Below are 17,607 nucleotides of genomic sequence, written 5' to 3' on the forward strand. Positions count from 1 at the left end.
TCAGCTACTCATTCCATGTTTTGTACTCATGCAGCTGAATATTGCTACCAGAGTGTAATACTTCACGCTTATCCTTATTGAATTGCATCCTTTTTATTTCAGACCATTGCTCCAATTGGGCAAAATCTTCCTGAATTTTATTCCTGCTGTCCAGAGTGCTTGCAGATCATCTGCAGGTATAAAGATAGTCTGTACTCCACTGTCCAAGTCATGGATTAAAGTGTCCCATAACACATTCGGAGGAGACCCCTGGAGAGCTCTGTTTGATGCATCCTTCCACTCCTCCACTGAGCCATTGGAGAGCCACGTGTACAAAGCAGTTATCCATGGTGGACCTGCTTTGTATAAGCCATGTTCTTACAAAAATGTCATGCAAGATGGCATTAAAAGTGCTACTAATTTTATAACACATCTTTATCACATCTTTTGTGTTTTTTCTATATGAGGCCCATTAGTTTTTCTCAGAAGGAATTCTTGTCTGATAAAAGCTTCTGAAAGGCCATCTATGTTGGCTTGCTGCTGTCTAGGTGAAAATAAATAGGTGGTTCTGCTTTGCTTTTGTTTTCCTCTGAGGCATTGAGTACAGGTTATGGGTTGTCTGATCAGATATTTTCATGTTCTTCAAAGGCAGGCACTTAGGCCTTTTTAATCTTCTGGATCATTCCTGCTCTCAAAGTCAGTGAAAATAGTAGTGATATTGAGAGAGAACTGTCTGAGGTGGTCTAGTGTGAATTTTTTACTTTTCCACCTTGGGGTAAAAGAGAAAGTGTGGTATTCTTCACAGGTTCCTCTTCTTGTTGCCCTTAATTGCTGATGTTGATCAGTAGTTTGAAGGCTGAAACACAGCTTTGGCTGCGCCATGAACAATGATGCTACTATTCCTCCTTCAAAGGTAGTAGTTGCAAAAAAGGCAACTGTGCAGCAACCTCTGCATGCCAAGCTGATACCCATCACTTCCAAAGCAAGTATCATTTTTTAAACTAAAAGGTATTTATCTGTGTACTTGAAAATTTGCCAGCTTTCATGGGCATGGTTTTTAGTGAAGCAGAGCTCTCTGGAATTTGACGTGCTGATTAATGGCAGTGGGAGGATACCTTCTTGAACATGAGGTGAGACCTTGGATGTTCTTTAGATTTCCCTTTTAAAGGGAAAACGTATGAAAGTATTTGGAGAACTGAATTTTGATCAAATTTCTGTTGCAGGAAGACTGTTAGAAACCATAGCATCGGAGTGTGTTGTGAATATTGACATTTGTGAGCTTCTGAAGGAAATAAATACGGTATGAGCTGTAGGACTTCTTTAGAGACACGGAGGCAGTTTTTACCTGTCAAGATACAGTTTAAATGTGCTAAGCTAGTTGCCTGTCATAGTGTCTGGGACTGGAAATAAGCCTCTCTGTCCTTTGGGAATACCTGTTCTCCTCTCTTGTCAGAGATGGAGGAGTGGAAGCACCTGGTATACCTGCTGTAGAACAGGAGGAGGGGAAGCACCTGGTATACCTCCTGTAGAACAGGAGGTGGGTTTTCACTTCCTGGCTTGGCATCCCCTTTCTGGCTGGCTTTTTGCTCCGCTGTGTCAGTCTGCCATCAGCTGGGACTGAGACTTGATCTGTGGGACCTGGCCATCTGCTGGGGAGGGCACTGGAGGAATCTGCTTTTCTGATCCTGGCTGTCACAGTTTGGGCAGTGTCAGAAGGACTTCTGCTGTTTCAGTCATGATGCAGCCCCAGCAGGCTATATTATACTACTTCTGTAAGCTGTTTTCTCAATTGTTCTGCAAACTGAAACAAGTTTTTAGTAGTTCTCAAACCTTTTACTGTTTGTGGTTAAAAATAGATACATCAATAGTTTGAAACTCAATCATAGTAGTTCAGACCGGCAGATAAGGCATCATTCATATTACCTCTATGGATCTGCTTTTCCTCTTTAAGTAGCATCCTTTCTCTTCCCCCCGATTAACATCTTGCTAAAATATAGCTACCTAGTAGAAAATGTTCTCTTAATTGTCTGAAGTAATGCAAAACCTGTTTCAACAACAGGCGGTACAAAATGAGCAAACCTTTCATACCTTTCCAGATACTTGCTTAAGAATAGCACAAGAATATATAGCATATAGGGTATCAGTATAAAAATAGACAGTATTAAATACATGCCATGTGCTTATAAACCACAACTTCTTATACCTAACAATAGCAACAGGGTTTTATATGCTGCAAGTAAGTTTATCTTGGAACTTAAATAACTTTCTATTTACAGTCACATTCTGAGAAGGAGAATTTTACATGCTCCTCACAACTGAATTAGAAGAGCTTGGGCCTTGTCTTTCCCTTCCACAAAGGAACGTTCTCTTGATCTGCAGATGCCAATTGCTTTCCATATGTTAGGTTCCTACATCACTCAGATGTCCTTTAGCTATTGTGTTGCTCTTCCTATAATTAGTTGTATTGAGTTGTCACTCAAGTGTACACTACTTCTAAAAGCATAAGTAGTACCAACATAGTATATTTATCAGTTTGGTCAGACAACTTCTGTAGCAGGTTTTAAGCTAAATTCCAGACTCACAATGATTTTTTTGCCTTTTCGAAGGGTAGAGTGGTGAAGGTGGAAGGGGGAGTGGCAAGCACTTCAAACATGTCATTCCTGATCACTGCCAGTGCACAAATATTGGTACCCTTGCAAGGTTTTTGGTATACACGTGCCATGGGAATCGGATGACTTCAGATAGTGTTTTGTTATGGTTTGTGTGTTTTGGAGTTTTTTTTGTTCTATGATTTCAGCTATACAGTAATTGTACTTAAATGGAAGTATTAAATAGCTTGAAGACGGTTTTAAGAAGTATACTTGCCATAAACTTAGAAAAGGGATGGGCACCTGTGCTTCTAACATTGGCATAAACATGTAATTTTAAAACTGTATTTAAGAGGAACTTGAACTAATACTAGCTTTTCTGAAGATGTTTCAGCTAAGCTGTTGCGTCCTTCTGTAGGACTGGTATAACTATACCAACGTAAGGATGAATTGCAGTATTGATAAAAGGAGTTTGTAAGCTTAAGTATAATGCTCTCATACAGCCACTAGCAGTAGAGAATTTTGACCTTGTGCTTCATCCAGTATCTTGTAAATGGTAAGTGTTCAGATGAGACTCTGGAGAATTAAGTTCTTCAAATTGCACTCTTGATATGTTGCCAGCTGTGGGGCAAGTGCGCGCTGGACGAAGAGGGTTGGGCTGTCTCAGGGGCCTGGCCCTGGTGGCAGAATTTGTGCTGTGGTGTCCAGTTCTCAGCAAGGTTGCTGGAGTCTGCGCTGAAGGCTTGTGAGTCCCAGGGTGGTAGCTACAGCGTTCTGACTGACTGCTTGGCAAAGCGCCTCCAATCAACAGTTAGCCCTGTTGCACATAAAGAAGGGGACACGTGAGAATAATGGACAATGGCTTACAGAATTAGGGATATTTTAGATTCCACTCTTCAATTTTAACTTGATCTGGTTTTCATTTGTAACTTAATCTGTCATAGCTTCAATGTGGCATATTTAGCTCTGACTTCTAGGTTCCCTTGGAGAACGTGTGTGTATAAGGTAGAGTGCGAAGTAGAATAGAAATACTGAGTACTATTTGCAGAGATTTTTTTGTGAATTACAAAAAGTGTGGAAGGTATCTTTTGAATTTAGGTATGTATATAGCATTAGAGTGGTAAACGGCTTAACTCTACAAGATTGTCAGTATGACATAAGATGTTTCATTAATGGCTTTGCAGTTGTCTTTTTACAGTAGAGGCTTGAAATAGCATGAAAATCCATAGGGCTCGAGTATTACTTTCTCTTTTTGAATCAGTGTGTCCTTAATGGAAACCCATAGAAGCAATAAGATCTTTAGTCATTAAACTGTTCTTCAGGCATTCTGTGAAGTCTGTAAATTTAACCTGTCTGGACAACTAATTTACTTTGTAATGCAGGTTGAATAAGAGATATTTTTATTAAGTACCCATTTTCAATATGTTTGTTTGATTCTTGGATCTCATAGGAATCCGTCAACTGCATTCTACCAAGCGTTCCATTTCAACAAGTTACGCGAGTCAAAGACCTTCTGGGATAGGTATGAATACTTAACTATGGAATGCATACGTGCTGAGGTATGCATGAACAGCTTTGCTCTATGCAAGTTTCTTGTCATTTTTGTTTGCACAGAACTGCTGCTTGTGTTTAGAACTTCATCCTGGGGTTCTGCAGCCTGAAGATCTAGAAGTAGTCATGGAAGCGAAGTATTTGTACTTAATACTAAATAAGTCTAAAATACATGACATGACATTTTTTCCTTCCTCCTTCCATTATGCATGTATCATACATAATGTGTAAGCTGAAAGAGTTTAATGCTAGTCAGCTACTAGCTGACCATCACTAAAATATTTACAGCTTCCTTTTCCAAAAAAAAGGAAACTTTTGGCATTGTGGCTATTGAGTCCTGTATCAGAAAACAAGTTCTGTAAATGTTATATTTAAACACAATTTTGGCAAAGTTAAAAATTCTTTTGGTCTCAAAACCAGGAAAGGAAGCTTTCTGGCTTTCTTTCATTCTGCTTAAGTAAAGCTAGATGGGGAGCAAACATGAACCGTGACAAGATATGAAAAGTAAATCTACTAAGTTAGCATTGAACTCATGGCGAGAAACTGCAGTGAAGTGCAACAAAGTCATATCTGTCACAGATATGACTTGTCAGAGATGCATTACTAATTCATCAGTAGCTGCAAACTGTTTCTTTCCTGCACTTTTATGATTTTGAAGGGTTTTTTTGTCAGCATTAAGTTGAAGTCCTAGTGATGATGTGACTTCATGCCTTGTGATGCTCTGGCTTGTCACAATACTTCTGCTTCACAAGCACTGTAGAATATAAATTTTGTTTAGCTACTGAAGTATTGATAACTATTTCATCATTGTACTGGCTGTGTTTGACTTATGAGGCTTTTCAACTTGCAAAGCTTAACTGAATCCTTTAAAGTTTGCTTGGCAAAAATCTGTATACTGTACAACATGGATGGTTAAAAAATGCTGTTGCATCCTGCTTTTTTTCTTTAATTGCTGAAGTGCTAGCATTAGGTTAAGTTTCAAGAGTACATCTTCCTTTTGTAGCAGAAACTTGGACAAATTTGCATTTTTGCTTTAAGCTCTGGATGATGCCACTTTCCTGTATTTGTGGGACAGAGTTGGTATTTAGGTTCCAAGGACTCCACTATTTAACTGAAACAAATTTCCAGTTTTTGAATACAAATTTGGTATGTAGACCAAAAGCTCACTTTAAGGTCTTGCCTTCATCTGTTTCTCTATTTTCACGTCTTAACTTAAAATATTTCTTAAGATGAGTAAGCCGATTACAAACAAACCCTAAAATCAAATAATTAGTGATTAAGATTAAGGCTTCACGTATCTGAAGTTTATGTACAATGTCTGAAACAAGTACTGAAGGCAGGGGATATAGAAAAACATGGAATTCAGGCAGAAAAATGTAAATGGCTTCCTTTAAAATAGTCTTGCCTCTTTGCTGTTGAACAGTTTGTGGTAAAAACAAGTATTTGTAAAATACCTAAAATCAAATTCATGAGGACTGATGGAAATTTTAAAATTCTGTTCCATCCAAATTCTGAAGTCTTTGATGGGGTTTAACAGGTTTTGCATTTATACCCCAGTTACTAGATTTTCTTCAGATGATGTTAGATAATTTTGCTTTACTAGATGACCGAAGCTGAAAAGCTTTTGACAGTAATCTTCCAGTGAAACTTAATGAAGGAAGCTCCAAGGGCACAGCCAGTAAAGCGAGTTCTGGGGAGCTCCTTGCAGGGTCGAGGTATGGTGAAGCTCAGTTATGCAGCTCTGCCAGCCAGTGCATGTCCCGGCAGCAGCAGGACAGGAGGCTGATGGCACCCTGGTAGCTCTGCGTAGGCAGGATGGCCTCTGATGCAGGTGGGGATCTGCTGTCGGACTTGAGTACTTTGATAACTATAAAGTGGTTTGAGGTTTTTTTGTGATTCCCAGTTTTTGAAAGAGAAATCTCTGCTGTGAAAATTACAAGCTCGTCTGATTTCCTCAAAATACCTTTGTTTCCCCATCACAAAATGTGAGGGTTAACACGCTGTGAAACATAAGGATCTTAGGTCTGCTAGCAGTAGGCTCTTAATTACGTTTTGCAGCTCCTTCAGAAGTAGTTTGTGAACCTCAAGGGCTTGAGTTAGGAGACTTTAGTGTAAACATAATAGAAAATCTCCTCTGAAACTTCACTCTTTTCTTCTGACAAATGTGGATTGTTCTCCTATGATCAGCCATCTCTTGGGACCATTTGAAGTCAGCGAAGCTAACCACATGCTATTGCAGCAGACAGTAGAAGATTGCTAAATTGCTCCAGTAAAACAGAGACTTGTTTATTTTTCACTTGTTTATTTCTTTTTTTCAGGGCTGGTAATATTCAAACCACTAAATACTAGTGAAATACTGGTTGTTACTGATATGTTTGCAGGAACCTGCAGATGTTTTCTGTATAGTGTTTGCATAGGTGTTGCTAAGGGCACAGGTCTCATGGGTCTGTCTTCTCATATGGCACGTTACTGAGAAGATTATGAAGGGGAATAATGGCTGCTTGGCATATTCACGTGGATCTGGCTGACTGCTCTTCTGTGCCTGGGTTACCTTTGGACGGTAATAGTGCCATAGGAGCTTTAGATGGGTTTGCCTAAAATACAGACTTTGTTGGTAAACTTGAATTTAAAGCAGTAGCTACCAAACACTTGTTTTTTAACAATATTACAGCTTGTTGATGATACTTAAGTATCTTTCCAATAATATCTCGCCATATTCCTGGGATGCTATATCTCCACAGGAAAAATTTTTGCAGCAATGAAATCAGAATTATACCAAGGCTTTTAAGAAATGTGGTGCATTATGGGAAGTGTGGTTACTGTATATTGCATAGCATGCACTTAGACTTAGAAGTTCTCTTCCCATTTTCTTAATCTGTATGTACATGATTGTCCAGGACATTTCTCTCAGTTTGTTTGAAAGGCATTTGAAACAAAAAAATTACAGAGCTATTCTGGAGTTCTAGGACATAGAAGAAATGTACCTAAAATACAAGATAAAGAAGTCTGAGGTGCATGCTGTATTTGATAAAAACCACTTTGTTCCAAATGCCACATACCTGATAGTGAGCTATAGCTAAGCCATGTTATTAGCAGTTAAAAATCTAGTTTTTTCCTTTGTCTTTCAAAGTAAAATGTGAGGAAAAAAAATAATTTTTAAGCCACTAGGATTTCTTAATCAAAATGAGGATTTCTCAGACTAAATAGTTTCGCCTGACTGGTGTGTAAGGTAGGAAAATGTTGGGTTTGCCATCCATCTCTGGAAATGGCAAACTGCATGATACTCTTTGTCAGTTTTGCTGACTATAAATCTTGCCTTGTACTTAATAGGCCTCAGAGTGATCTTGGTACACCAGTCTAACCTCTTTTTGGACAGAGCCTTCATTTTTGTAACCTTAACTTGGATTTCCAAGTCAGACTGAATTGTTCTCATCAATTACTGTGTGTACACATGGTAGCTGATTGGCTACAAAAGCTCAGTTTGAGGGAGGGGATGTGGGAAGTTTGCAGTTACAAAAAGAAAAAATTATGTACGTAGTGCATCCCTTTAAACTGCCCTACCTTAATGTGGATTTTTGTTTACATTTTACAGCTTTGACAATAATTGTCAGACTTGCGTAGTTCCTCGAGCAATCAACTTTGTCTAAAAGCACAACATAGTAATTGGTCTTTTTTTTAATAAGAGCTAGATAGTGTCTTTCCACTTCTAACTCAAGAATTTTCGAGTTGAGGCATTGGATATACAGTGGATGGAGCACCCACAGAATGTATCAAACTCTGTCAAGTTACGACATCCAAAAAGACGTATTTCACAGATTACTTCTTTTCTTCTCCTGGCTTTTTCGTAAGGACTGGATTGAGTCTATAAATTTCATTCTACAGCCATGGGATAAAGTATTTTTATGCAAACTGGGATTTGATATCAACAGCTAAGGTTTTGAAAAAAAGACAAAATCTTAAGATTTGGCAGCATACGTGGCCTGTACCATAAGAACAGCTAGCACTGGAGTACTCTGCTTCTGAATGTTTCACAGGAGCTGTTTGCTGTGGGAGGTACTATAAAATGAGTGAAGGACAGAATCATTTGGGAATTATGCTAGCATAAAAATCTAATTCTCATATGCTTTTAGAAAGTGAAATGAAATGGTTAGATGTGGTTTTATCCTTACGATGAACTGCAGGCCACTCTGTCAGGGAGGAGCTTCTCCTGGGCAGGTGGTAGTCTGCATGGTCCTGGGCTCTGCCTGCTGGAGATGCGTAGCGGGGACACAGGGGTTTGTTCAGGGAGTAGGTCTGGAATCCCAACTCTGTGTGTCGGTGAGAGCACAAGCCGCTCTGGGGATAAGGGCAACAAAAATAATGAAACAAATAAAAGTAGTGTATAAACTACTTATGGCTTTCAGCACTGTCCATTAGTATCATGTTAAGTGTAAAATATGGGTGGGAGAACGATAGCTTCTGTGGCTGCATTCAGATCACACTTATGGGGAGGGGTAGTTCTTATACCCACATAGTGAACACTGTGCTCCGTTAAAAGGCAGACAAGAATTTGGAGCACAGGGTACAGCATGGGAAAGGTGCTTCTGCAGCATGCTATGCAGGTATGAGTGTTTCAGGTGATCAAGGAGAAGACTGCCTGTCTTCCTCTAGAGAGACGTTCTTATGGAACTGATGGAACGCCCTAACTTTGGTGTAGGTGAGCTTTCGTTTTTAAATAATCGAACTACAAAATAGTGGAGATAGGAATAGAAGAACAAAGCCCCAGTCTCAAATATAACTAAAGAGTATTGACAAAAGGTGTATCATTACGCTGTAAAGATGCAGTAGATTCCACTTCAAAGTATGCTGTTAGCTTTAATTTTCCTCCCCTTTATCTCTTCAGAGCTGCCTCACCTGACTTAAGGTGGTGTTCGTGAAAGGCTGGGACATGGAGCAGTCTTGGAGATTTTGATGGCTCTTGAACACAGACGTTTTTGGCAGTTTCACATAGATCTGAAACATGTCAAGGTGGAGAAGAATACTTAACCTTATAATGAGTTACAAATAGTTTTTAATCTGAGGAGGTTTACTACAAATACGGCTTGATAAAGGCTTAGAAGACAGCAAGACATTGGAACAATTTTCTTGTGAAATGGGTGTTTAGCCCTTCTGATTTAGACTGCAAGCTTTGTTCATTTTCAAAACAGGCTATTACTTCCTCAGTCTGAAAAGCTGATTCTCTCTACTTGTAAATGCTTGGTGCTAGCTACTGACAATTCTTGTGAGTCTTGTTTGGATGGCTTTGTCTAAATAGTCTCGCATTCTTTTAATAGTTGAGCTCTCTTTCTCATATATAACTAATACTGCTGAGCATATTGCCAGTACTCGTTTTAGAAAGCCTTAAGTAGCCTTTTTTCTTAACACTTGGTTTTGGTGAGTGTTACGTATTTTCCGAGAGGCAAGTTTCCAAGCATGACTGGAAACCTTGCATTTTTCCTGGACGTTAACTTTTTCAAATGTAGCTGCACACTGCTGATAGCAACTTCCATCGGTGGGGGAGCATTATCAGTAATTATCACTGGCGGGGCTGGTAAATAGCCCAGGAACTGCCGTCTCGTGTCAGACACGGCACCGTGGAGTAAAATCAGACCACTGAGGCCTGGTGTGGGTGGGCAGACTTGGAGCATATGGGACCTGTGTGTGGATGGAGCATTCTGGGGGGGGGGGGATTCCTCTGCTGCAGTGCTGGCTGCCCTGTCTGACCTCCTGGGGAGAACTATAGCTCCCTTCCAGAGAGATCAGAGTGTGCCAGAGCACAGGGACACCCCAGCCCACCCGAAATTCCAACTTGAGAGCTACATGTGAGCAACTGGCTTGTGTTCCTGTACTGGGACTTGAAAACAGACCAAATATATTAAGGCCTGGATTGTAGTAACCTGGGATTTAAAGATGTGGTTCAGCATCTTGTTTTGCACAGTAAATACACACTCTTATAGTGATGACTGAGATGTTTTGTTGGACTGACCTGCATTAATATGTCTTTAGACAAGAGTGACCCTAACTGTAACCAGCAAACTGCAGTGCTTTTCTTAGAAGTGGTAAGTGATCCAGGGAGAATTCATTGAAAATGAGTCCATCTGCTCATGGAGTTCAGTGCCTTGGTCATGTCTTACTCGTCTGTTGACTGCTGCCACTCGCTCAGAAATACAGTGCTGAGCCAGGAACTTTTTAACTGGAAAGCAGTCTTCAAGTAAAGCCAGAGAACAAACACTATAACAGTTTTTGGTTTTTTTCCTCAATCTTTATAAAAGCAATTTATCAGAAATAAAACTAGAGGTAGGGACCCCATGAATATCCCATGAAATCCCTGTTTTCTCCAGTGAAGAAAGCTGAGTAATGAGGCAAGAAATCAAAGCAGTTACTTTACTGTTTATTCTGATGCATTTTTCTGGTTATGGGTGTCATAAGCATAGTTTGAGGAATAATAAACTGAAGGAGCAGTGTCTCTTAAGTGCTCTAACTGTACTGGGCAATACAGTGTGGGACTCCCCCCTTCAGTGCATACTGAATTCTTGAATCTGAAGCTTTAGCCTTCCAGTGATAGCATGTTCTAAGGAGTTCTGCGGGTGCCAGTGAGTCCATAGTTTTAACTGAATGATACAGTAACGCTCACAAAGTTTTCTCCTTATATTTACAGTGCATCTGGTGCAAGTGTTGTTGCCATTGACAACAAAATAGAACAGGCAATGGTAAGTAAAAAATAAGTTGTTATTTCTAATAGGGTTAGTGATTCGTCGCTGAGCATAAGTTCCCAGCTGTATTGCGTTTCTGTGAGTTTGTAACATCCCTTCAGTCGGGTCAGACTGAAACCATCCTTTGAAAAAAGGATGTTCTGTTTGACTATGGGATGCCCATAAACCATGGTTGCCTTTACTGCTGGCCCAGAAATGTTCTTAAATTAATTTTCCTACGAATTTCTGTGAACAAGCTGATTGAACTTAAAGGTGCGTTTAAGTCTCTTACTTCAGTGAAGTTCATTACTAGTTTGTCTTAATCATCACTTATGCTATCCCATCCTTGACATTTTGTTCAGCTTTGGTTACATCTGTTCCATTTTTTGCTTCTGCTGTTTTACAGGTTTTCTTATTTCCTGCTTCTCTTACACCTCAATGCTTGGGATTGTGTAACACAGACTCCTCCCTCCAGGTCAAAGCTTCAGAGTTGATGCTTTCACTCTGAGTAGCTGCAACATAATTCTAGTCCTTGTCTTCAGCGTAACCAGGGCGACTAGAACTGAATGCTGAAAACAAAGCTTTTGATGTAAGGGCCACTTTACAGTGAATAAAAGGGCTGGGTTATTTGCTCTTGAAGGCTAATTTATTCATGTCTTTTTAGTGACAGTGCTTTAGTTTTCTAGGCTTACGCTCACTTCAGTGACACTAATAAAATAGTAAATCCTGGGGTTGGAGTGGAATGACACTATTCTTTCACCTGGTGTAACTCTTAACTTACTCTTCACAGGATCTAGTGAAAAGCCATTTGATGTATGCTGTAAGAGAAGAGGTGGAAGTCCTGAAGGAACAAATAAAGGAATTAGTTGAAAGAAACTCTTTACTTGAACGAGAAAATGCACTGTTAAAATCTCTCTCAAACAATGATCAGTTATCCCAACTTTCAACCCAACAGGCCAATCCTAGTAGCACTTCACAAGCGCAAACAGTGATAGCACAGCCTCTGCAGCCAACGCAACCTCCACAGCAGCCGAATGTCTCCTCAGCGTAAAGCTTTCTCGCCTCCATGGAAACACAAGCCCGAGAGCAGTCTGTCCTTGTGTGCCACTGATGTTCTTTCCACTTTATATGAAAGCGAGTAGCCATGCTTCTGTTGTGTGTTTGGCCTTTTCAGTATTAGACAATCATTCTACAAGAGCTGTCCCTCACTGGTGTGTCCCGAAGTGCAGTTGGTGTCCGTTACGTCATCAGTGCACAAGGGAAGTTGTAGAAGGAGTTACTAATGCAGAGAATGCATTTGTTTGGTGTGCAGGAGGGAGGTCTTTAAGAGCTTTGGTGGCTCTGCAAGGTTTCCATGTCCCGTGGATTACTTTGAGCCTTGCTGTCTGGTAAGAAGTAACAATTCATCTTCAGAGCCACTGTTCTTTCAATATAAGTAACATTTGCCTACGTTAGTTTCATTTATTTGTTTTATTTATTACAGGGCTGCTATTTTCATAATGTACATGAACAATGTCACAGAACTTTTTAATTTTTTTTTTTAATAAATGTATGTATCAAATAATAGATGGGATTGCGTTTAATAGATAAAATGTTTAGGCAATAATTGAACAAAAGAATCCTGGCATATTTCTAACACTAATGGCAATTTACCTTTGGTATTTATTTACGGTAGTAAAGATCCAGCTCGAATGTAAATTTTGTATAGAGTGTAAGTATGAAGACCATAGTGCATCTGTACAGGTAGTCACCAGTTATTGTGCTATAATAAATAATTGATGGGCTATTTTGATGAAGAAAACTTTGCTCATTTCTGTTTCTACTTTCTAATAGAGAGAAATTGCCATGATTCCTCTGCTTTTTGACATTTCGTACAATTTTTTTTTTTTTTTTTTTTTTGGGTGGGAATAAAAAGCTGTGAAATTGTTCAACCTACTTTGTAACCAAAGAAGCAAAGCTGTGTAATTGAGTTGTTTTGTTTGTTGGTTTGGTTTTTTTGTTTTTTTTTATTTTATAATGCACATTCTTTATGTATTTTTATTTAGTGTTTTCTCATTCACAACTTTCTTTGCTGTCTAGCATGATCTGCATGACCTATAATCTTTGAACCACTTTCGTACCTCATGTTTTTATCCAGCACTCTTATTGTAATATGTAATAGTCTGTGAACAATGTCAAATAAAAAAGAAAGAACAGCTGGTGTTGGTGGAGCTGAGCTAGTGTGCAATGCACTAGTTGTTTAAAAAAAAAAATAAATGAAGTGAGCCATCTTTTGTTCATTTAAAATGGTGTTTTGAATTTCGTATGCAGAAAACGTTTTGTTACATTGCAGATTTTAATGTATTTAATAAATGCAACATGCAGATTAAGTGCAGTGTATACTGAGTATTTAAATTAAAAATGTACATTTCATAAATACAGTTTCAAGAGAGACCATCATTTGTGTAAACTAACAGTGTGTCAAATTGATGTATAAATATATATATTTTAACACATTTTTCTGAAATTAAACTGCAGTTTTGTTGAATTTTTTGGCTGTAGAAGTTGTTACAGTGTAACTAAATTCACTAGCACTTTTTTCCTTAACAAAATGGAGGAAGGTAACCTCAGGGAGACAGTAATAGAATAATGCCAAAATTGTAAGTGCTTCTCTTGCAACAGACAATTTTCTTTTATTCTAGGAAAGGCGTAATTCTGATGCTGTCAGTGACCCTGTTGGTTTTGGGTTTGCACTGAGATATACATACACAGATACAGAGAGAGACATTAATGTTTGGCTGTGTGCTGGGGTCTTGAGAATGTTTGCTATGTTCTTGTGTTAAAACCAAGAATTCACTCTTCAGGAACACCTATACGAGTAAACGGCACCGTGTGCCTTTCTGGCGGGCAGCATGGGGTGCTCAGTTCCCTCCAGTCTGTTGTGTCGAGTGGCCTGCAAATGTTTGCTGCATATCTTATACTTGTATGTTTCTAACTCTGGTCAGGTTTGTGTGTTAGGTGAAACAAAACAAGAGAAACAACACTGGAAACTTCAAGGTTTGATGTCCTCAGGTCTTGAGGAAGCATCTTCGTCCTGTGTTCCAGAAACTGAGAGCATCACGCCTTCCTGGTAAGCATCAGTTCATGGCACTCTTCAAAAAAGGCGCCTAAGTGTGTGTATATATATGTGTGTGTATATATTTATTTTTATATATATATAGGTACTTGCTGAACTAATATATTAAAACAATCCTCAGTTGTAGCTTGGTGCTCTTGGCCTGCTATAAGTAAACACCTGTGCTACTGTAAATACTCTAGTGAAGTAAGAGCTTTCCATGACAACTGCAAAACAACACATTTCAGTAGCGAAGTGTGTTTTCCCTCCAGTGTGATCAGTAGCTCACTGCAGCTATACTGTAAGGATGTGTCTGGTGAAGTAAATAAAAATGACAGATCAGGGGACTTCTGGGAACAGAAGTCCTTTAGATGAATAGTTGATTAAAACTATGGAGGGAACTGACTATAGAAGGAAATGGCTGTCAGTCAGTTTGCTCATAATGAGTGAAATGGAAAGGAGGCATTTGAAGCATGACTGGAGTTGCTAAGGTCCTGCTGATGGCAGCAGCTGAGAATCAAACTGATGAGAAGATGGTCCCAAGCACTTCATTCAGCATTCCCATGGAGCTGGCGTCTGTGCGTCTCCTCTCCCTTGTGTAACGCTTGTGACCTTGTGGAGTAGTTCTTGTGTGAGCTCTGCCACACAGTGACAGATCTCCTTACACACAGGTATTCTGGAGAGGTTTTTTCTCCAAAAGAAAAAGTATTTAGTAAATTTGTGGAAAATGAGAGATGAAACAATGATTAAAATGATCCTGTTAGAAATCCTTTGTTTCACTCTGCTGCTGTCAGGTTCAGTTTTTCAGGTTCTGTTTTTTTCCTAGTGATAAGTTGTATTCAGCTCTAAATGCCAACTCACCTTGTGCGAGAGCACTACAAAATGCCAGAAGAGGGTCTCTGAACTGCGGCTGTCTCTTCCTGAGAGGTAGTCTGAGGCTGCTGCCTGGAGAGAGAAAGGAATTGTGGTTCCTGAATGTGAGAAGGTCATCTTGATGTTCTTGCAGGTTTGATTTCAGACAGGGAAGAAAGGCTTGTTGACAAATGACTATGTTCCTGTCGGGCTGTATTGGCTGCTGCATGGCTTTGTGCACACGGTGTCAGTCAGCTTCTTGCCACTATAAAGCCTTTTTTTGTTGTCCTTACGTGTGCTGGCACCAATGCTGTCAGTCAACCACCCTTCTGCATTTGCATCACATGAGCCTGCCCTTTCAGGGGTCTGGCTGGTGCTGCCACAGCTCCCTCTGCTCAGTGCCAGTTGATTGCTTTTGGGTGTTCTGTCAGGGAAATGGCTGTGTCCAGGGAGCTGCATGTGGGAGCGGGCTCTTAAGATGCTATGCCGTCTGTCCTCTGTGGGAAGTGGTGCTGTTGCATATTCCTGTAATGCATGTCTTTGAAATTATTCCATGACTTCAGCGTAACAAATAAGTAATTCAGTTACTGAACTTGCTGTGCTTTGAAACAGGGCTGACTATGATTGCGCGTATGCAGTTGGGTGGGAGGGAGAGTGCAATCGTGGTGTCTCTTCAGCAGAAACACGCAAGAGCAGAGGAGTCTCAAAGTCATGACACTTAGCTTAGTGGTGGCTCTGAATTAGCCCTTGCGTCTCAGGGAGCGTGTGGCAGAACACGCAGGGAAAGGCTACAAAGACAATGGAGGATGCAGAGGAAATGCTTTGTGAGGAGAGCCCATACAGGCTGTGACCTTGGCTTGAAGTGAGCAGGCTCGGGGAAAGCGCAGAGTCCAGAGAAGGTGATGGGTGAGGTGAACACAGAACTTGTCAACCAGATCTCACGAGGGAACATGTATCTTTTCATGCAGAAACTGAACTTTGGAGCTGGTTGCCACAGGGTGTTGTGGAGGCAGGTGGGATGTTCTCAAGGGTGTTAGGCAAATTCTAGGCCAGCAGGTTGATGAAAAGGGATGTACGCTCTTACCATCCCTACACAAGGCTTCAGGGTGTGAGGAGAGGAGCAGGAGGAGAATGAGCTGTAAAGGGTGGCTAAACTTCCCTGTCTTCCTTCACAGCGTTTCCTGCTGCAGCTGCTTGACATGAAGTGCTGGGCCAGTCGGGGCCTGCCACAGCTTTGCTCTTCAATGACAAGCTCAGTGTTTTGTGGGCTACGGTAGGATTTCAGTTGAGCAGCAGTCAGCCCCCTCGAGTTTGAGCAAATTTCAGTGCATGTCTACTGCCATGCCCCCAGTATGACAAGCTGCCTAGGTCACTGCGGTGCGGGCCCACCGTGACTGGGGGGAGAAGCGGCCTCTGCTCCACGAGGGCTAAGGCGAGGATTGCACATTGGATGCGGAAGGAGCCTGCTGCCTTCCCGGCGCTTGTGCTTTCAGCGGGAGAAGGTTCCTCCTCGGGACACCACCAGGGGCTCGGGGGCCTGCGGCTGCTGGGGGGCGGTGGCGCCGGTCGCCCCCCAGCTCGGCCCCGCGCCCTTGCGCGCTGCGCGGCCGCTGGGCGCCGCTGTGGCACGGAGTCGCCCGGCCATGGCAGCCGCCAGCCACGGGGCGGCGCGGTGGGAGGCGGAGGAGCGGGCCCCGGCTGCGGCCCAGCTGTGCCCCGTGGCCCGTCCCCGGCCCGTGGCGAGGCCCAGCGGGAGGCCGGGCCGGTTCCCTGGAAGCTGGTCTGAGGAGCTCTGGGTCCTGCGGCCCCTCGGTGCCGGCCCCGCGCTGTCCCCGGTCCCCTGGAGTCTGCGGCGTCCCCGGGCCCCGTGCTCTTCCCGTGGCCGCCTCGCCCGCCCCCAGGTCGGTTCCCCGTTGCCCAGGCCGGCTGCACGGGCCCTGCTGTTCTCATAGAGCAGCTCCTGCGCTCGCCCTTCCAGCCTTTGGGTGCGCTACACCCTCCGCCCCTGCCACTTGTGCTGTCCTGTTGCTCTAAAGTAACAAACTTTGGGCTTCCGAGCAGTAACTGCTGCAAAGGGTTTTTATTATTCCCTTTCCGAAAGTTGTTTGATCCCCTCACGGCTGTTCTGAGAGAGTGTGACACTTGATGCTGTCTGCATGTCCCATGTGCTTACAGCTGCGCAGATACACATGGGCCATGTCAGCTGACCAGATCAGTTCTACCAACAGATGTTTTTCATGTCGGCAATGGGCCGATCCTTTTCCTGTTTGTGCCGTACTGAGGTGAGGGGAACCTTGCAGCGTGGTCCCAGCTGCAGCTGGTGCAGCATGACATGATGCTGGGGGGTGTGCAGTGCCAGAGATGTGGCAATTACCTGTTCTTGGCTGTAACTACTGTTTTGCTGCTTTTCAATGTAGGCATCCCCAGAGCACTTCGTTTCAGTTCAATAGTGCTTTTCAAGTAGCACGATATGCCAAACTGCAACGATCTGAGCGGCTGTCACTGGCCCCTGGTCTGTCAGACAAGAAGTGCTCTCTATGCTGTAATTACGACACAAGCAGCTGCTGCACATCCCTTTATTTACATGTGACTAACAACGTGCTTCTGTTCTGAATCCAGTGATGCTAGTAGAAGACATGCACTGAGCTGACACACGGGCAAAGCACTGCAAACACCAATAATGCATGCTGGCTTTGCACCAAAGCAAGCACATCTTGTACAAATTTGTTTTTTGAAGTTCAGTAAAATCCACCATGAAGGTTCAGGTGACCACAGCCCCTCGTGAGGCTGCGTAAATGCCTCCTGTGGAAGTGGGAATGGGACCCCCCCTGGG

General features: G+C 42.0%; 1 protein-coding gene across 6 annotated transcripts in view; it reads left to right on the top strand.

The window, feature by feature from the left end:
• TSC22D2 (TSC22 domain family member 2) overlaps positions 1-13,197 on the top strand; it is a 28,544-nt gene extending 15,347 nt beyond the window's left edge. The window contains exons 2-5 of one of the 6 annotated variants that reach the window (XM_030495025.1): positions 103-176; positions 4,018-4,089; positions 10,795-10,846; positions 11,619-13,114. In XM_030495025.1, the coding sequence (XP_030350885.1) occupies positions 103-176; positions 4,018-4,089; positions 10,795-10,835 (187 nt within the window). In that variant the 3' untranslated portion in view covers positions 10,836-10,846; positions 11,619-13,114. Of the gene's footprint in view, positions 1-102; positions 177-4,017; positions 4,127-10,794; positions 10,847-11,618 lie in introns of those variants that run through there. The other 5 variants (XM_030495026.1, XM_030495027.1, XM_030495028.1 and 2 more) reach the window with 5 other exon arrangements.
• The last annotated feature ends 4,410 nt before the right edge of the window (positions 13,198-17,607 follow it).

This window comes from Strigops habroptila, chromosome 8 (assembly GCF_004027225.2).
Source record: "Strigops habroptila isolate Jane chromosome 8, bStrHab1.2.pri, whole genome shotgun sequence".
Taxonomy (NCBI): domain Eukaryota; kingdom Metazoa; phylum Chordata; class Aves; order Psittaciformes; family Psittacidae; genus Strigops; species Strigops habroptila.